The 19,025-nt window shown below is 39.1% G+C and overlaps 5 protein-coding genes across 6 annotated transcripts; 3 read left to right on the forward strand and 2 right to left on the reverse strand.

Annotated features, from left to right (window-relative positions):
* Positions 1 to 1,846: 1,846 nt before the first annotated feature.
* Positions 1,847 to 2,454, forward strand: LOC18022498. Its single transcript, XM_024158795.1, has 2 exons — positions 1,847 to 2,061; positions 2,177 to 2,454. Exons 1-2 carry the CDS (start codon positions 1,960 to 1,962, stop codon positions 2,270 to 2,272), a joined length of 198 nt encoding a protein of 65 aa, XP_024014563.1. The 5' UTR covers positions 1,847 to 1,959; the 3' UTR covers positions 2,273 to 2,454.
* Positions 2,455 to 2,962: 508 nt separating this feature from the next.
* On the forward strand, positions 2,963 to 5,056 carry LOC18022499 (glucan endo-1,3-beta-glucosidase 10). Its single transcript, XM_006405212.2, has 2 exons — positions 2,963 to 4,324; positions 4,683 to 5,056. The coding sequence occupies exons 1-2, from the start codon at positions 3,107 to 3,109 to the stop codon at positions 4,749 to 4,751; spliced, it is 1,287 nt and encodes a 428-aa protein (XP_006405275.1). The 5' UTR covers positions 2,963 to 3,106; the 3' UTR covers positions 4,752 to 5,056.
* Positions 5,057 to 5,353: 297 nt separating this feature from the next.
* On the reverse strand, positions 5,354 to 7,202 carry LOC18022500 (protein GPR107). Its single transcript, XM_006405214.2, has one exon. The coding sequence runs from the start codon at positions 6,948 to 6,950 to the stop codon at positions 5,622 to 5,624; it is 1,329 nt and encodes a 442-aa protein (XP_006405277.1). The 5' UTR covers positions 6,951 to 7,202; the 3' UTR covers positions 5,354 to 5,621.
* A 4,855-nt stretch (positions 7,203 to 12,057) lies between these two features.
* LOC18022788 (dynamin-related protein 1A) lies at positions 12,058 to 16,390 on the forward strand. Of its 2 annotated transcripts, XM_006405215.2 has the most exons (16): positions 12,058 to 12,419; positions 12,714 to 12,777; positions 12,853 to 12,960; positions 13,048 to 13,149; positions 13,258 to 13,308; positions 13,471 to 13,532; positions 13,639 to 13,729; positions 13,825 to 13,889; positions 14,113 to 14,307; positions 14,597 to 14,716; positions 14,792 to 14,862; positions 14,988 to 15,213; positions 15,313 to 15,363; positions 15,450 to 15,678; positions 15,768 to 15,907; positions 16,022 to 16,390. In XM_006405215.2, the coding sequence occupies exons 1-16, from the start codon at positions 12,291 to 12,293 to the stop codon at positions 16,148 to 16,150; spliced, it is 1,833 nt and encodes a 610-aa protein (XP_006405278.1). In that variant the 5' UTR covers positions 12,058 to 12,290; the 3' UTR covers positions 16,151 to 16,390. The 2 variants fall into 2 exon arrangements, with proteins under 2 accessions (XP_006405278.1, XP_024014564.1); XM_024158796.1 differs by having other exon boundaries at positions 12,853 to 13,149.
* Positions 16,391 to 17,074: 684 nt separating this feature from the next.
* LOC18022789 (B2 protein) lies at positions 17,075 to 18,785 on the reverse strand. The gene is made up of 2 exons (XM_006405216.2): positions 17,661 to 18,785; positions 17,075 to 17,474 (listed from the first exon to the last, which is right to left on the reverse strand). Exons 1-2 carry the CDS (start codon positions 18,624 to 18,626, stop codon positions 17,433 to 17,435), a joined length of 1,008 nt encoding a protein of 335 aa, XP_006405279.1. The 5' UTR covers positions 18,627 to 18,785; the 3' UTR covers positions 17,075 to 17,432.
* Positions 18,786 to 19,025: the final 240 nt, after the last annotated feature.

A 19,025-nucleotide genomic window follows, 5' to 3' on the forward strand; every position in this document is an offset into this window, starting at 1 on the left:
TATTTTTTTTTTAATTTTTTTAACTTAAATTTCCATTTATACTAACTGAAGTACAACCCTGTTACTAAAAATTACCAGCCCGGGACAACAACAAAAACAAAGATAATCAAACAAGCTAAACTAAGTCAAGAGCCCTGTCAAAATCATAATTTAATCTAAAAAAAACTCTCGCGAGTGGATCTGACGCGCTCAACACTTTTCTCTCTAGCAGACATCTTCGTTTAATCTCGTTTTGACCCCTCTGGTCATCGGAGTTCATCACCGGTACCGCGAGGGGTCCCTTTTTCTTTGCTTTTTCTCTTCATTGATGGAGTTGGGTGCAAGGAGGCGATCGAAGAATCAACGACCCTTCTCCGGTAGTGCTGTGGTGTGGTTCATCCGTTGCGGCGAGGCGGTAGTGTGGCGGAAACATCAGCGAACGAGACGCTTTCCAGATGCTCTGGAGCTGTTTGAGGACGCGGCGGAAGAGATGTGAGAGGAACTCTGGAGGCTGAAGTTGATGCTGCGGTGTGGTGGCGGAAGTCGTCGTGGCGGCTAGGTGGGTTGCACTACATGCTGAGGATGGGTTCGCGGTGGTTGTCTCCGACCGATGCGGACTCACAGTTTCTTTTTGGAGACAGATGGGTAAGTTCTCGTCTTTGTTTTCTTGGAGGCTGCCTCGATCTCCTTGGCCGGATCGAAGATTCGATTGGTAAATCCGAATTTCGGGGGCTGTTGAGGGTTTCAGAGTTGTGCGATTAGAGATCTATGTTTCAATTTCGTCGAGGTATCCCTTCTTTTCAATAGTGAATTTTTTATGTCCGGCTTCATTCTCTCCGGGAAATATGTGGAGATCAGGACTCGCCGACCGAATTTGGAGGCTTGGGTCGGCTCTCAAGCTGATATCGAAGGTCTCGCGATGCCGCAAAGCCGTATTTTGTAGCCGCCGGCGAAGATATCGTTCGTCAAAAGAAATTGTTCAACTTTTTTTTATCAAATTACTCTTTCTTTCAGTGGTTGTTGTTTTCCCGATTACCCTCAATTTCATACCCGGTTTGGTTCGGTTATTTTATTTCGGTTATCAAATTGTAAACTAGCTTTGATTCTCGGTTTAGCCGATTATTAATATAATATTATTTATAATAAAAAAAAGTCAAGAGCCTTGAAAAAAGGTGAACCAAATAGTTAGAAAAGACACTACTAAAAGAAGATTCTTTTGCGCACGGGATAGTAGATCCAGCGGCAGGGGAGAGTGAGTTGAATATAGACTATATCAAGACTTGATATAGAAGCTTGACAATGAGGACAGTGTTTTTGTCACGAACATTGTCCTTAATTCATCTCAAACCATCCTCGAAGGATGTCGGAGGTGAAATATAGACTCTGGACATGAAAAAGGACCATATCTCATGACTGAATGAACAATCGAAGAACAAGTGCTGCCTAGATTCATCGGAAATATTGCATAGAAGACAAGTAGTTGGAATCGGAATTCTCCAATTTTGTAGCATGTGTAAATAGCATCTTTAGTTTTATGCTTAATCATAATTTGTTTTTTATGCTTAAACATATTTAGTTTGAAATTTTCAAATGTGACTGAAATAACTCTAAAGTTTAAAGTGTTATTTTTAAATTTTTATTTATTAAAAATACGATCTTTCAGTAATAAAAAAAAAAGAATAGAGTCTAACAAAAAACATCTCTCGTTAAAAAAAAAAAAAGTAAGTATCGAACAACTCGAATGCACCGCAGAACCGTTACGATACACCACATTCCAAAGTCAATAAACTCCTTTTTTTCTTTAATGTTTCCATTAATTAATATATCTACGTATATATATACTGATTTATTTTCTTGGTCGAGAAAATTAAAAAGAAGGGAGGGCAATTGGAAAAAGCCAAACAAGGCGTTACGCAGGCCCAGAGTTGGTGGTGGTCGAGATCCGGCGTCGTCGGGTTTCGTCTTCCTCCTCCTCCTCCGATGATGATGATGAAGATTTCGAGCGGCCTTGTTGGTTCTATCATTGCCGTCTCAACTGCTGCTCTCTCTTCTTCCTCTACTCTTCCTCCAGTCTCCCCCAAGGTTTCCTCCTTTTTCCATTTTTTTTACATTTGCGATTACAGATCTGCTCTAAGAAGGATTCATTTGCTCCGGGGAGGACTCGTATGATATGTTTTGAATTGAAATGAATGAGCAGGGATGGGAATCAAGGAAGACGATTGGGTCGGAGAAATTCGAGCCAAGGTTTGATGGGTTGAGGTTCATAGAGACGCTGGTCACAGCACACAGATAGAGAGAGAGAGAGATTCATATTTCATATCAATATCACTTTTTTGCCTTTGGTGCTGCAAAAGCTTTGACACAAAGCGTGAGTGCGTCACTTTGGTCTTGTCTTGTTGTCTGGAATTCTATTTCACAAAGGTCTTGTGTATTGAGAGAATTGTAACATTATTATGCCATTCATTTCTGTTGTTTCATAATTATTGCCGCCGATTGCATTTTTTTGTTTGGAAATCATATGGATGTTGTCAAGATTTGTTAGTATTGGTAAAAAGAGCAATTAAACCTCTAAGGGGGGAGATAGATTTAGTCATTCTGTTTTTTTGTTGATTGTAATGGAAAGAAAAAAGAGCAAGATTTCGTCCGAGCTATTAGAGTGGGAAGACTGCCATATGCTTAGTTGAGATTGACGACATTCATACAGGCGGCATCTTGATAGACAATGAGTCCAGAGTTAGTAAATCTCAGTCTTTCTCCATGTTGCTGCCTGGTGTCCCAAATACCCAGCAAGTGTGCTGTGTAATAAGAGCATCAAGAGAAGAAGACAAAAATGATCCATCTGTCATGAAGAAGTAAGATCCGAGAGCAAGCAAGTAAAATGCGCAATTAAAACAAGAAAGATGCTCTCTCTCTCTCTGCTCCATAGACACTGACTTCCAGCTCATCAAACCAACATTACTCTCTCTCTCTCTTCCTTCTTTTCATTATTTCTTTATTACTGTTGGCTTGCTTTGAAATTTAGTGAATCCTAACGCTCTGGTCCCATCACTGCCTCCTCTATCATCATCTTGCTTACAACCACTCACTCACTACTCTCTCTCTCTCTCTCTCTCTCTACTTGACATCCATGGCGTCTTCCCAGATCCTCTTCTCTCCGCTGTGCGTTGCTCTCCTCTTCTTCTCTTTTCCTCTCATCGTCTCTTCCATTGGCATCAACTACGGCCAGGTGGCCAACAACCTTCCTCCCCCAAAGAACGTCATCCCTCTCCTCAAGTCAGTCGGCGCCACCAAAGTCAAGCTCTATGACGCCGATCCACAAGCCCTCCGTGCCTTCTCCGGCTCCGGCTTCGAACTCACAGTCGCCCTCGGCAACGAGTACCTGGCCCAGGTGAAAGACTCGGACAAAGCCCGGGATTGGGTGAAGCAGAACGTCCAGGCATACCTCCCGGGCACCAAGATCGTGGCCATCGTGGTCGGCAACGAAGTCCTCACCTCCAACCAGTCGGCGCTCACGGCCGCCCTCTTCCCGGCGATGCAGAGCATCCACGCCGCTCTTGTGGACTGCGGCCTCAACAAGCAGATCTTCGTGACGACGGCGCACTCGCTGGCCATCCTGGACGTCTCCTACCCTCCCTCCGCCACCTCCTTCCGCCGTGACCTCCTGGGATCCCTCACGCCGATCTTGGACTTCCACGTCAAGACTGGCTCACCTATCCTCATCAACGCCTACCCTTTCTTCGCCTACGAGGAGAACCCCAAACACGTCTCTCTCGACTTCGTCCTCTTCCAACCAAACCAGGGCTTCACCGATCCTGGATCCAATTTCCACTACGACAACATGCTCTTCGCCCAGGTCGACGCCGTCTACCACGCACTTGACGCCGTCGGCATCAGCTACAAGAAAGTCCCCATCGTCGTCTCCGAGACCGGATGGCCCTCCAACGGCGACCCGCAGGAGGTTGGTGCCACCTGCGACAATGCCCGCAAGTACAACGGGAATCTGATCAAGATGATGATGAGCAAGAAGATGAGGACGCCCATTCGCCCCGACTGCGATCTCACCATCTTCGTCTTCGCTCTCTTCAACGAGAACTTGAAGCCTGGGCCCACCTCCGAGAGGAACTACGGTCTTTTCAACCCGGACGGAACTCCGGTTTACTCCCTCGGGATCAAGACCTCCTCCTCCTCCTCCGGTGGTTCTTCTAGTGGCAGCAAAAACTCCACTGGTGGAGGTGGGAGCAGTGGCGGTAGCACTGGTGGCTCATCCGGCGGTGGTGGCGGCATCTACACGCCAGGGATCACGGAGAACCCTTCACCGGATTACATGTCTATTTCCTCCGCCGGGGTAAAGTTTTCGACTTTGCACTTGATTTGTTCTTTTACTCTTGCAATTTCGCTTCTAAAAGAAACTACGATGATGGAACAAGGAAGGATTTAGCATGAAAGTCTACTCTATTGCTTGCGGTAAAGTTCTTTCGGTTAAAGTTGGAATCTTTCTTTTTCTAAACTTGACAAACTGTGACTGTGTGACAATTGTGTTTTTGTACTGGCTATCACGTGGAGATGACTCTTGTTTGGTCACTTTTGTCAGCAATATCATTGAGATTGAGTTCGTCTCTTTTTGACTTGTTGACCTTGTTTTAAAAAAAATCAAGGAGGGAGTAACATAGGCAGCTTGTTTTTTGGTTGTTGACGTTTTGCAGGTAAAAGGCAGATTCGTTGAGTGTGTGTTCTTCTTCTTCTTGCTTTGCATCATCAAGCTTCGGTTGTAAAAGTCCCCCACTAGATCTCGGCTTTGTACCTTTTATTGGGTGATGACGTGAAATAGCCCCAAAATTTAATTTAATGAGTTTGTGTTGGGTGTTTGGTCGGCGGCGTCTTTCTAAAATGTGGATCGTCGATTTAGGAAACTCACCATCTTTGTTGTGCCTACGGCCTACCTCTCCTCTCTCCAACTCTTTTTTTTTTTTATAATTATTATTCCTTTTCATCCTTCTTTTCTCTTTTGGTCTCTAAGCCTTGTTGAAGCATATAGATATCAAAATAATGAAAGCTTAGTTGATTAGATTTTTCTAAAGATAGATGATGACCTTCTATGAGAGACCATAATAACTTGAAGACATTTGAGACAAGCAACAACTGCTATTTGTGTTCAATCAATCCATATGGTCCACCAACCATTCAATGTAATCTCTACCACCTCACCATACACTATACCAATTATTTCGGCTGTCACTTGGGACAAAGATAATAACTACAGATCCAACAAGGTAAAAAGGCATATGTGAGCACAAAGTTTGCCTAGTTTCAAATCTGCTTGCTTTCTTAACTAATTAGCCACTTTGTAGATCAAATGAATAGCAGAGTCTCAGCATAGGGTATAAAAGCACCAGGCGTTTTACGTTACCATTAATACACAATAATACTAGGCAATGGATAAGACATTCATCAGAGTATATATAAGTGTCCTAACAACTCAAGTAAACAAAGCAGGTATTGCATTCTAAGAAACATAGTAAACCATCACAAAAGAAAAAGTAAAAAGAACCAGAAGAGAAGCCGGTTTACCAGATTGGTCCTGATAATGGTCCAGTCAAAACAAAAGTATGTTTCTTTACTGAATCACCAAGTGATGACTTGACTTACAATTCAAACTCGTCTTCGAGCTTCAGGGCCTCGGCCGCAGCCTCTTCTTCCTCATCGTCAACAACAAAGTACGGGTTATGCACCTCTGGCCTGAACTTGTAGCCAGTAAAGAGATAGAAAGCAAGCGTGGCCAACTCGCTGGCAACAACACTCGTCCACATATACTTGTAAGAAGTAATTGTCTCCAGTGCATACACGACAACGCGAGTAAAGTAGATATAGCAGATAACCACGATGTAGTACTGCCTAAACAAAGTTAGCTTGACAAGGTTCACAGCAGCTTTGCCGTCGGTCTTGGCAGCCTCGCGCAAGTTTTTGATGGACCACACAATGGGAAACAGAACAGCACAGCAACAGACGACGTCAACAAGCAGAAAGATCTGTTTCCAAGTGACCCAGTCTTGGCCATATGGGCCAGTCTCGTCGATGACGACCTGGGCAAAGTTAGCGACAACCTGGAGGGGAATGACAATCATCAAGACCTTCTTTTCCTTGTCCTGAAGGTAGGGCTTCAAGAAGGACCAACCCGTTCCGATCAAGACGATGAGGGTGAAGAGAGTGATACCCTTGAGGAAGTTGAAGATGTAGAAGAGGACATCCCAGCCATGGGCGTTGCCGGTTTTCTTGATGTAGGATTTGTCCTCAGCCTCGCAGAGAAGGTTCAAGGCTTTCAAGACAACAACGCCGAGCATGAAGAAATGGATGGCGAAAACGGTGAGGCGTTTCCTGTAGAGAACGTAGATCCAAGTGGCAGCGAGAGAGAAATAGATGACAGAGAAGAGGAAATAGACCTTGGGGAGGACGGTTCTGCCGGCGGAGAGGTAGTCGCGGCCGCCCTTCTTACCTTCGAGGTTGTACATGGCGGATCTGACGTCCATGGAGACTTTGACCTGCTGGAGACAGTTGGCGAAGACGAGCGAGTACTGATCGGCGTCGTTCTCGGTGAAGACCGTGGAGAAACTCGCCGCCTTCTTGTTGAGATTGTTGAAGGTGAAGACATGCTTAACGAGATCGGACTGGAGGGCGCAGGTGATCTCTTCTTCCTCGAGCTGCTGGATCACGTGAACCCAAGCGTCCCTTGTGCAGAGGAAGAAGCCGACCTTGGAGAGATCGAGGTTATCGAGATTGTTGTTATCGGAGAAGAGAGAGATCTTGGAGGCGTCGAGCTCGAGGCGACCCGAGTGAGTGAAGCCGAATTCGTCCAAGGGGATGATGGGCCGGTCATCGGATCGGATCTCCGATTTGCGGATCTCGGCAACGGCGACGGAGATGGAGAGGGCGACGAGGACGAACAGGATCGATGAGAAGCGACAAGAGAGATCCATCGATGTCGAGAGAGAGAGAAGAGAGCTCAGAATCTCAGATCCAACCAATTTGCAAAAGAGATCCAATCCAAGTCCGTCTCAGATCCAACTTTTCTTCTCCCTTCTTCTGCCTTCCGCTGAAAACGGTTGAATTACCACCAAACTTGTGTGTATTTTTCTTTTTCTAATAGCTTTGATAGTCGTAAAATTTCCTTTGTCATTAAGAAATTAAACTACGATTATTTGCGTTCTTTAGTGGGTATATATATGTATCTAGAAACATTTTCCACCAAATTAGAATGAACTGTAATAAAGTTTTGGTTAGCCTGAGCATTCGGATATATCTAGAAACAATTTCCACCAAATTGCGTTCTTTTATTTTTTATCATTATTTTAAAATTTTAATATTTCTTCTTGATCGAAAGTTGTTTTTAATTCCTAGTTTTTCTGCGTTATTTTGGCCTTTTGGACTTTTCTATATTTAAAGATGGTTTATGTCCTGTTTTTGGGTTCCATCATCCAGTTGAATTTGCTGGGTAGCATCTACTAGTTCCTTCCCAAGGCTTTTGTTTTTGGAGTTAGGGGGTTTAGCTTAAGGCTTTGTAATGTGTTCAATATTCAGTTATTCTCTTGTGAGGTGGTGACTGAATTTTTTGTCTATAGGTAAGTGAGACTAATTTGCAGATATATGTGTGTAAGAGTTTGTGATATTCTTTAGCGTTTTTTCTAATTTTTTTTAACACTAATCTATTACAAATTTATGAGAAATATTACATCGATAATTCTATAACAGACAAGTCTCTCTCTTGCATACACGCCAAACAGATCTTTATGTACCATATTGAAAATATTCTGTAAGCGTTTTTTCTAGTTAAAGATTAAAATATTTGTACCTTAAGCTTAACACTCTGATTGGTAATAATTTGCGGAAAATATCACTACATAATAATAGAAATAATTTTGCGTAAGAAAAGACGTCGTTTCACTTATTTCTTTGTCCCAAGTAAAGCTCTAATCCAAGCCTTTAGTAAAGAAAAATATGAAAATTGTCTAAAACAGTTTCAAATTTTGGCCATCAAAAACACAAATTATTATATAGATAGTTTAAATCATCATATTTGGTTGATTTTAAATAATAACTAGGTGTTTGGCCCGTGACTTGCGCGGACACAAAAATTTCATCAAATAAATATAACAATTTGAAAAATTATAACAATATAAAAAATTATTTCGGAAGTTTTAAAACCATGTTAACATTTACCTTTAAAATAGTCATTATATGTATATATTATGTCAATAATTTACTTCAATTCTTTATTTTTTCTAGTCAGAAACTTTCTTTATTTTGCTGAAATTGTTGTTCTTTCTCGTTGGTTTGAATCTTTTTCACATGGGTGAATACAAAACTTTAGTAATAGAGCATATGTAAACAATCTATTTTGTAGCTTTGATACCAAATTCAGTTTCATCTCTAAATTAATCATTATGTACATATTTAATTTTTCTTCTTTTTACGGAAATTATCTCTTTTTCTTGTCGGTTAATATCTTTCTTGCAAACGTAAACACAAAACCATGTTATCACAACATAGGTAAACAATCCATTTGAAAGCTTTGATACTATGTTAAGGTTCATATCTAAATTAGTCATTATTTTTATACCTCAATTTTATGGATGATATTAATTCTTTATTCTCTTCAACTAATAATCTCTCCCATTTTACAGAAATTATCTGTCATTCTTGTCGGTTTAGTACGTTACCTGTAGAGATGTCTCATTACATGTCTACTTGGTGTTTATCATGTACAATCTTAAATATTAACAAAACATGAGAAATTTCATAAGAAAACGAAATGATGAGTAGATTAAAAAATTATTTACCTACTAGACTTGTATCCGTGTATACGCGCGGATTTTGTTTCACATAATATTTTTAAAAATATATTTGTGTTGATATATATATATATATAAAATATATATATTTTATATATATATATATAGTTAATTATAAGAATATGGTAATTTGTTTGATTATTTAGTATTAGATTTTTTTAAAATAAATTCTTTGTAAAACAAATAAATTTTTTTTAAAGATTGGATGTATAGTAATTAGGAAAATTATTCTACTATTCTAGAAATCATAAACATGATATGAGTAAAAAAGACGTAGATAAAAGTCATATTTTTCTGTTTGAATTGTTTGAAAACATATAATTACTTCTGATTTTTAATGTTCTCAAATTTATGACATGTACAATTGCCTTGATTCTGCAAGAACCACCCCATAATTATGTTTCACAATAAAATACAGCTATAATAATATTATATTTGACCCATAAAAACCGCCAAATCTTTGAATGAAGATAACGCTACATCTTTACATTTTTTCATACAACAAGCTTCGAAAAAAGTGTTTATGATGAGGATAAGCCGGAAGAAAAATATCAAGTTAGTATAAAGAATATTAAAAAGTTTTAGACGAATACCAAAAAGTTAGAAATGTAAAAAGTTATAAATGTTGTTTATTTATTTTTGTTAGGAATGTAAAAAGCCTTAATATTAATGTAATTTAATAGTTATGAACATAAATACATATGAAATAAATATTAAATAGAATAGTTAAGTTAGAAGTAGTGGTATTAATTAGTTTTTAATTTTTTTTAAAAAAATTATGATTTATTAATTAGATGAATGGACAGGTGTCCTCCATTCAGATGCTGATGTGGCAGCAAGATGGAGAGAGTTCACCTAAAATCATATATATGATTTATTGAACCACCAAGCAACATAAATGTTTGACCAAGGTAACCTGCCAGGGTTAAGTTACTCAGCTCGATCTTTCTATACTGCTTATTTATAATACACTTATTAGTAATTAAAATATTCATAAATTTAAGAAATGTTGTAAGTTTAGAAAATATTATTAATATATTTATGCAATTCTAAATAATTTTTATTTGCTCTCCTAATCGAATCTAACTTGTGAAAACCAATGTATAGATCTAAAGAGGCTTAAAAATCCTATTTTATGAATTGACAAAGGAAAGTTTTCACCACAAAAGAGTTTAATAACAAAATACGATAAGTGAATAATATAGATATTAAGCTCAAACTTTGATACTTAGATAAATAGTCTTTCCGATGAAAATATCTTGGTTCACCAGAGTAAAAAGCATTCTACGGATTATACGAATCCTCTCAGGAAAATTTCTGAGAAAGAAAATAACAATTTTTCCTAGAAAAAGCATTTAATCTATTTTTCTCCAGGACAATACAAATCAGTCATAGAACCAGCAGACCCACAATTCCATCTCTAGCATCCAAACCGTTTTTTTCTTTTTCCTTTTTTGTTATAAAGTAATCCATAATGACAGCAGCAGCAGCAATTAAGGGATCGATCATCTGGTTCTGGATTAGAAAACTTAATTGAGAGTTTGCTAACTACTTACACAGAAGACATAAATTTTTTTTTTTGTCAACAGTGTCTAACAAATAACGTCACTTAGGAATCTGTATATTTGCAGGAAAATTCTGAAGCAATTCCACAGCAAAATGCAGACTGGTTTACGTTTTCCACACTTCTGGTAGGATCAATATTATTAAAATGAGGGAATTAATAATTATGGTAAAATAGTCATTTAGTTTATTATTCTTTTGGAGATATTTGAGACAATGAACGGCCACAATTTTGCAGCCGAGCATATATATGGTCAGAACCGGAGATTTTCACCGAAGCAAAAGGAAGCAGAGAAGTCGTGCTTTTGATCAATATGCCGGAGATGCTGACCTATCATCTCTGCCATTAGCTTACTACATCAGCAGTTGCGAACTTGCAATGAATGCTGATTCGCTCGAAGGAGATCGTAGTCTGTTAAATTCATCAACAAACTATTACACCTAAAATTACGGTCTTTCAGAAAACAAAATCCTAGACTTTGTATTGAAGTGTTGCATATGAGTTATAACAGTGAGGAGTTTATTTCTCACTGTTACTTCTCTCTCTGTTTTTCAGATTGAGCATAAGAATATGAGAGAGATCCTGGAGCTGGAAAACATGATTTTGCTAGACACTAAAGCAGAACAAAGCAGAACAAAGCAGAACAAAGCAGAACAAAGCAGAACAAAGCAGAACAAAACAAAAGCAGACGTGATACACACGAACGTATACCTCGACACGGCTTATGTGCTCCAATCAAACACCAATAAGCCAACAACGACACACCAATAAGCAGCAAACAAACCCTAGACACTAAAAGAGACTAAAGCAGAACAAAGCAAAAGGAAAAACATACAAACACGCACGTCTTATACACACGAACGTATACTTCGACAGAGCAGAAAGGAAACATAAACCTAAACTGCATCTAAACTGTTAGCACACCACCACCAAAAGAAACCTCTTGCTCAGGAATATGGAAGGACAAAACCATTTTACCAAAATTTTAATGTATTTTTTTATAAAATTTAATTAATTTGAACCAATTTAACCATTTTTTAGGAAATGGTAAAGGGTAATTAGCCACTTTAAGATTGAACAAAAGAGCTCAAAGCTAAAATTTTATTTCGCTTATAATATATATGATGATTATGAACTTTTGTCGTTTTGGCCAAAAAATACATTAAATCTATAAACGGAACAAGGTTAAGAGGTTAGTAAAACCATTAAAACTTATGATTAAGTAAAATTGTGTCGTTTTGCTTTTAGATAAAAGAAAATAAAATAAAAAACAAAAATTAAATTCTAAATTCTTCTTCTTCTGCGTTGTTTGTCCGAAAAAAAGAAAAATTTGATTTTTAGACATTGAAAAAGAGAAGAATTTTTTTTTTTGTTTTTTCTAAATTTTTAATGGGTTCGTCCCTTCAGAAACAAAAAAAAAGGTGTTAATGGTTTTTTAATCTCCGAACCTACTTGTTTCGTATACAGGCTTAATGTCATGCATTTTTTGGCAAAATCAACGAAAAATTATAGTTTTTATTTAAACTCAACCAAATATAATAATTTAAACTATCCATACTATAGTTTTGTCAAAATTTGAAAGTTAAGGTTTTGTAGGATAATTAGAAAAACCCTTTCCTTTGCTTGTATAAAACCGCTTACTTCCTTCCCTTCACTTTATTCCCAAAACACACCCCTTTTTTCTTTTACTTTTTTGTTGAAACGCTCCCAAATTCTTTCCTCGACTCAAATTCAAAATCTCTCTCTCTCTCTCTCTCTGGTTCCATAGCTCACCGTCGCAGATCTATTCCTGCCGGTGTAATTTCTCCGGCGGAGATATCAGATCAGATCTTGCCGGCCTGTTCTACACTGCTACCGTATTATCGCCGTAGCCTTTTGGGTTTCGAAAGTAGTAGTCGAGGACGATGGAGAACCTGATCTCCCTGGTTAATAAGATACAGAGAGCTTGCACGGCTCTCGGAGACCATGGAGACTCTAGCGCCCTACCAACTCTTTGGGATTCCTTGCCTGCGATCGCCGTCGTTGGTGGTCAGGTTTGAATCTCGATTCTCTGTTCAAATCTGCTATGTGCCCTAGTTTATATATATATGCTTCAAGATCCATATCTCACGATTCGTTGGTTTTTCTTACCACTCCGAATGGATATTGAAAGCGATTGGTATTGTGGAATGTGGACTTGGGTTTGACTTGAATATTGTTGTCACTAACAGCTAGTCGGTCTTAAATCAATCATATTTAGATTTAGTCATCTACGAGATACAATTGTTGACGAGAAGGGTTTCCATATGATATGGTTTTTTAGCAAAGTATCCTTGTTGTGTTAACAGAGCTCAGGGAAGTCTTCAGTCCTGGAGAGCATCGTCGGAAAGGACTTTTTACCCCGTGGATCTGGTAAATTAACTCTTGTTCCCTGGAGCTCTAAATTGAAATTTTCTTGTTCCCTTTTGTGATGGATACTGTTTGTAGGTATCGTTACTCGAAGGCCCCTTGTCTTACAGTTGCAAAAGATTGATGATGGAACCCGGGAGTATGCTGAGTTTCTTCACCTCCCCAGGAAAAGGTTCACCGATTTTGGTGGGTTCGCTTTCTATCAATTTGACCTTCTCCTATACTGTACTTGCATATTTCTCTGTTTTTTGCTTACTTCATTCACCTCTGTAGCTGCTGTGAGGAAGGAGATTCAAGATGAGACTGACAGAGAGACTGGACGCAGCAAGGCGATTTCTAGCGTTCCCATTCACCTTAGCATTTACTCTCCCAATGGTGAGGAATGCCATTCAAAATCTCATTCTAATTGCATTTGCTTCTTTTTATTTTCTCTCTTTCTGGCATGTCATTTCTATACGTTTACCCTCTTTGCTATGTGTGCAGTTGTCAACTTGACACTGATTGATCTTCCAGGGCTTACGAAAGTTGCTGTTGGTAAGTTACATTAAACTGCACTCCTTGCTGGAACAGTAACGAGTTTTAGGTCTATTTCTTTAGCGATGGAGCGTGAGGCAATAGACGTTATTATCTAAGCAATAGACGTTATTATCTACCTTAGTTTTGCATGACACTACATATTTCTTTTGGTTGATGCAGAGGGACAATCTGAAAGTATAGTGAAAGACATTGAAAACATGGTTCGGTCCTACATTGAAAAGGTAAAAGGAAATCCTTAGTCGCAGACCCTTTAATGTCGCCAAAATTAAAATTAGAGCAAACAAGTTGACAGTATTCTGTTTTATGTTTAATCAAATTTCCTTACAGCCCAACTGCATTATTTTGGCAATTTCACCTGCAAACCAAGATCTTGCTACCTCAGATGCAATTAAAATTTCCCGTGAAGTTGATCCATCAGGTCAGCATTTTGTAAACCATTCCCTTTGCCACCAAAGAGACCCAACGTTTTATGCTGTCTCCTTATGTCTCTTATACTCCTTGTGATCTCCACAGGGGAGAGAACATTTGGTGTCTTGACCAAGATTGATCTTATGGACAAGGGGACTGATGCAGTGGAAGTAAGTTGCCTTACCAAATGACATAATAGCTTTAGTATAAGCTGCAATTACTGTAAATAAAATGTGTTGGAGATGCAGAATGATTTTCTGTAAATAGACGTAGGATATGATGTTCGAGCTACATCATGCTAAATTTTATCATGCTAAATTTTGTAGTAACATAATACATATGTTGCCTCATTAACATGTATTGTGTGCACTGCTACTTAATTTTTTTGCTCAGATTCTGGAAGGGAAGTCCTTTAAACTCAAATATCCATGGGTTGGTGTTGTCAACCGCTCCCAAGCAGATATTAACAAAAACGTCGACATGATTGCGGCTCGGAGAAGAGAGAGGGAGTACTTTTCCAATACTACAGAGTATAGGCACCTTGCACATAAAATGGGTTCCGAGCATTTGGCAAAGATGCTCTCCAAGGTAAGGGGTTATATGAGGATTGATGTAGGTTTCTTAAGCAGGGCCTATAAATTAGAATAATAAATCTGAAATTTGTTATGACTGGTAAAATAGGAGTTTCTTTAGAGTAGTAAGGATCTCTTTTTACCAAGATTGGTACTAATTTCCTTACGAAGCGAACACAAGGAGAAAATAGATATTAGTATCACAAGAACCTACTAGGAAACTAGGAATCCTGTGGCATTACTCAACACGTTTCTCTATAAACAACCATCAGTTTAACTGCTACACTTTTTTTTTTTTTGCACAGCATCTAGAACATGTGATCAAGTCAAGAATACCGGGCATTCAGTCGCTTATTAACAAAACAGTATTAGAGCTGGAAACTGAACTAAGTCGCCTTGGAAAGCCTATTGCAGCTGATGCAGGGGTAAGATTGTGTATTCTTTTGTTTTTGATTCGTACTCTTTGTTATCAAGATTTAATAGTTACTGTATTGGTGCAGGGGAAGTTGTACTCAATAATGGAGATATGTCGGCTTTTCGATCAAATATTCAAGGAGCATCTCGATGGAGTGTACGTTCTGAGCATTTTTGCTGCTAATGTTTAAAATTAAACCATGAGTTGTTAGTGTCTGAGTTGATATGACTCTTGACAATTTGACCAATTTTATAATTCTGAGCTTATGGTTGATGACACAGACGTGCTGGTGGTGAAAAGGTGTATAACGTGTTTGATAACCAGCTTCCGGCGGCTCTGAAAAGGCTTCAGTTTGACAAGCAGCTAGCAATGGACAACATCCGGAAGCTGGTCACTGAGGCTGACGGTTACCAGCCTCACTTGATTGCTCCTGAGCAAGGTTATCGTCGTCTCATTGAGTCTTCTATTGTCTCCATCCGAGGCCCTGCTGAAGCTTCTGTTGACACTGTACCAACTCTAACTTGCATCTCTTAAGCAAAATGAATCAGTAGCCTAACAAAATGTATCAGTAGCCTAACATTTATATGGGGTTTTTAATTTTACTAGGTTCATGCAATCTTGAAGGATCTGGTTCACAAGTCTGTGAATGAGACGGTGGTACGTTCTCTTCTTCTAGTATTACATATACCTCGAACGACTTGTTCACTTTGGTCCAATGTTATAGACCGCTTGAAAATGTGCAGGAATTAAAGCAATACCCAGCTCTGAGAGTGGAGGTGACAAACGCGGCCATAGAGTCGCTGGACAAAATGCGGGAGGGAAGTAAGAAAGCAACACTGCAGCTGGTGGACATGGAGTGCAGTTACCTCACTGTTGATTTCTTCAGGAAGCTTCCGCAGGATGTTGAGAAGGGTGGTAACCCTACGCACTCCATTTTCGACCGCTACAACGATTCCTATCTCAGACGCATCGGTAGGTTAAAAGCATATATCCTTTATATGTAGTATTCTGGTGCGATATATATGTTCCTACCTCACTCACCTTTTCACATCTGGCAACAGGATCCAATGTTCTGTCTTACGTGAACATGGTCTGTGCTGGCCTGCGGAATTCAATCCCAAAGTCCATCGTCTACTGCCAAGTGCGAGAAGCCAAGCGCAGCCTCCTCGACCATTTCTTTGCCGAGCTCGGTACCATGGACGTAAGTTCTCTCCTGCCTTTTTTCATAAACATAGACAAGTGTGCGTCAATACTCAATACGGATAAACAACGAGTTACCGAAACATAAGGCCTGGTGAATTTCCATTTCCAACAGATGAAGAGGCTCTCTTCGTTGTTGAACGAAGATCCAGCGATCATGGAGAGACGCAGTGCCATATCTAAGAGGCTGGAGTTGTACCGAGCTGCACAATCAGAGATTGACGCTGTGGCTTGGTCCAAGTGAAACAGGCATCAGATGCTAGACCGTTCTGCTCGGTTCAGGTTCAGGTTGTGTAATTTTTATAAGATGATGATTTTCCCTCATGTGGTGTCGTTTGTATTACTCCGTCATAGTGTTTGTTCTGCCTCTTTGTTTGTCTTCGCATGATATGCCTGAGCTCTTGACATGTCGACGCGAACGATATTTGTTTGTTATGTAGAAATCTTTTGGTGTGATAATTTTTTTATTCTGTTCCGCTTCGAACCGGTGGGCTTAGTAGTAGCGTCTGGGTAGAAAGGAAAATGGTATCCAAGTGTTTGTTGGATCAACCCCACAAAAGAAACCCACAACTAACAATTCTCTTGGTTAGTATGTTGTCTCTAATTATACCACTGAACTTAACTTTCATTTTTCCTACAAAAAGCGTCTGTTACGTTCTTGTGACAAATGCATTGTACTTGTCTCCTTTCATTGGTGATGAAATCAACTAATTGAGGCATTAGTGAATTTATTGTTTTTAGATTACCTGTCCAAACTATTGCTGGCCATTTGTCTCTGTCTTCTTTTTTCTTTATTATTTCTCCGATTTTCGATTAAGATGGACTGATTTATGATTTTTTAATCAGTCATCTGTTTATTATATATACATTTATTTTTTTAAGAAAAACAGGAAAATCATATGACATATTCCGTAAAGAATGAATAAGTGTACTTAACGGTATCAGACTTGTTGTTACAGCTAAACCTCTATCGATTTGCTTTGAAATATCATTTTAAAGTCAGTTTTTGGATAAGGTAGAGTGAATATAGGCATTTACCCGTAGCTTCCTCTTTTGTGAGGCATTTTTTGGTGACCATTGCAAAAATACTTGGTCTTCTAATATCTAAATATGTATAAAGGAGAATACCAGATGAATGAAAGACGGAAAAAAAGAAGATAAAATCAGGTGGGAAGAAAGAACAATATACATAAACGGATCGGTCTCAATTTTTGGGTATACACATGAAACTTTATTTACTTTACACAAACAAGTGGGAGATTAATTTTTTTTTATCCCCTAGACCAAAATAACCCATCTTCTAATTTCACATAGATCCTCTCTTGTATGGAAACTACTTTAGAAACATATATATTAAAAGAAAAAAAAAACCGAAGAAGAACCACCATCTTCTTGAGACAAATACTACTTCCTTATATAATCGGGCATGTAGATCTCTCTCTCTCTCTTTTTACTGGATTATTACATAATAAAGTCACCAACCACTGGATATTTTGTGTGTTTATTATATTACTCTCCCAACAAAATCAAGGGTTTTGCTCAGCAAAAATGTCCAACAGAGAAAGCACCTGCCAAAACACAAGATTCATCAGAACCAAAACTTAGAAAAAAAGACTTGTGACTGAAAAAAGAAAGAAAGGATCTTGTAGTAGTGTGAGTGACACATAATATAATACAATATTGAATTAATGAATTAATCAGAAAGGTTAATCAATGAATTGAAGAGTTGGTGTGTGTAGAAACATATTACAAACCTCAGGGACGGTGAGTTCGAGGCGGAACTTGGGGCCGTCGTAGTGATGGAGAATGGGACGGAAGGAATCTTCTTCGAGGGGCAAACAGACTTTGCGAGTAATGGCCCTGACCTGAGCAGGGAATCTGGATTCGCCAGGACATTTCTTGTCTTGAAAAGCAGAGAGCTCAATGTTTGTTCCTCCGAAGCTGGCCGCCTGGTAAATACCGTGAAGCTGGTGGGTGGAGTAGTTGTAGAGGAAGAGAGGAAGACCCGGAGTGATGGCTCTCACCGAGTCCCTGTATCTCGGCGGCAACCCGAAGAGCTGGCGCTTGAGATTCTCCTCCATGGTGTCGTTGTTGCAGACGAAGATGTAACCACCGATGGTCTCGTTCCTCGGCAGAGCCTCCGCCGGAGGAAGTGTCTTAAACCTCTTGTCCAAACCCAAACCATCTTCGTTGTTGTTGTTGTTATTGTTCTTCTTCTGATGACTCTGATTCTTTCTGTTCTTCTTCCCTCCTCCTCCTCCTGCTTTCAAAAGGATCTGATGCTGCTGCTGCTGATGGTGATGATGATCCTCACCCTTGTTCTTCAGATCCACGTTGAAGCCATCATAGCTCGAATATATCCCCTTGTTGAAATCACCGTTGACGTCAACAGAGTTGAACTTCCAGGTGTCGTTGAATTTGTCGGTTGGGTTTAGATTGACGGTTGAGATCGATTTTGAGCCCACGGGTCCGAATCCTTTGGAGCTCGACTTCCAGCTGTTGATGTCGGAATAAGTCTTGCTGCTGCTGTTCTGATTCAGATACTCGATATGGTTCTTGTCTGCGGCGATGTCCAAGTTTCTACGCTCTTCGTTGCGTTGTCTGAAGACAGAGTTTGTGCTCCAGATCGAGTCGTTCAACGACAGATTATTCTGCAGCGTCTCCACTCTCAATCGGTCGCTGAACTGCCAAAACGATTGCTGATTACTACTATTCTCCATCTCCACACTTTTCTTTTCTTTTCTTGTTTTGAGGTCAAGAAAACTGTGTATTTTTCGTTGTGAGATTTGTTGGGTTATTTATTTTTCCAAGTAGCAATGTTTGGTGAGAGATTGGTGAGAACAAACCCAAACAAATAGAGAGATTTGTGTACGAAAAGTTGTAAGGTTTTAATTGGAGGGACTGCATCATCATATTTATATAAGTATATACATGTACAACAAAGTAGAAATTTCCAGGAAAGTGACTACAAACCCCACCATTATTATTTTCCTTTTTTTCGCCAAGGTTGCGTGTGAATCTGACAAAGTGGACTATTAATTAAGAAAGAAATATAGTTAACTAGGAAAACTAATCAATGTAAGGGATTTTTTTGTTTTATTGTACAACCAACAAAAAAT

The sequence above is a fragment of the Eutrema salsugineum genome, unplaced genomic scaffold (assembly GCF_000478725.1).
Source record: "Eutrema salsugineum unplaced genomic scaffold, Eutsalg1_0 scaffold_14, whole genome shotgun sequence".
NCBI classification, from domain to species: domain Eukaryota; kingdom Viridiplantae; phylum Streptophyta; class Magnoliopsida; order Brassicales; family Brassicaceae; genus Eutrema; species Eutrema salsugineum.

What these genes read in the sequence shown, in the direction of transcription:
- LOC18022498 (XM_024158795.1), top strand. Translation starts at nt 1,960, where the DNA reads ATGATGATGATGAAGATTTCGAGCGGCCTTGTTGGTTCTATCATTGCC. An exon ending in TTCCTCCAGTCTCCCCCAAG is followed by an intron (nt 2,062 to 2,176) that starts GTTTCCTCCTTT and finishes ATGAATGAGCAG; the next exon opens with GGATGGGAATCAAGGAAGAC.
- LOC18022499 (XM_006405212.2), top strand. Translation starts at nt 3,107, where the DNA reads ATGGCGTCTTCCCAGATCCTCTTCTCTCCGCTGTGCGTTGCTCTCCTC. An exon ending in TGTCTATTTCCTCCGCCGGG is followed by an intron (nt 4,325 to 4,682) that starts GTAAAGTTTTCG and finishes GACGTTTTGCAG; the next exon opens with GTAAAAGGCAGATTCGTTGA.
- LOC18022500 (XM_006405214.2), bottom strand. Translation starts at nt 6,950, where the DNA reads ATGGATCTCTCTTGTCGCTTCTCATCGATCCTGTTCGTCCTCGTCGCC.
- LOC18022788 (XM_024158796.1), top strand. Translation starts at nt 12,291, where the DNA reads ATGGAGAACCTGATCTCCCTGGTTAATAAGATACAGAGAGCTTGCACG. An exon ending in CTTTTTACCCCGTGGATCTG is followed by an intron (nt 12,778 to 12,852) that starts GTAAATTAACTC and finishes TACTGTTTGTAG; the next exon opens with GTATCGTTACTCGAAGGCCC. An exon ending in AGGGGACTGATGCAGTGGAA is followed by an intron (nt 13,890 to 14,112) that starts GTAAGTTGCCTT and finishes TTTTTTGCTCAG; the next exon opens with ATTCTGGAAGGGAAGTCCTT.
- LOC18022789 (XM_006405216.2), bottom strand. Translation starts at nt 18,626, where the DNA reads ATGGAGAATAGTAGTAATCAGCAATCGTTTTGGCAGTTCAGCGACCGA. An exon ending in TCGAACTCACCGTCCCTGAG is followed by an intron (nt 17,475 to 17,660) that starts GTTTGTAATATG and finishes GTGTTTTGGCAG; the next exon opens with GTGCTTTCTCTGTTGGACAT.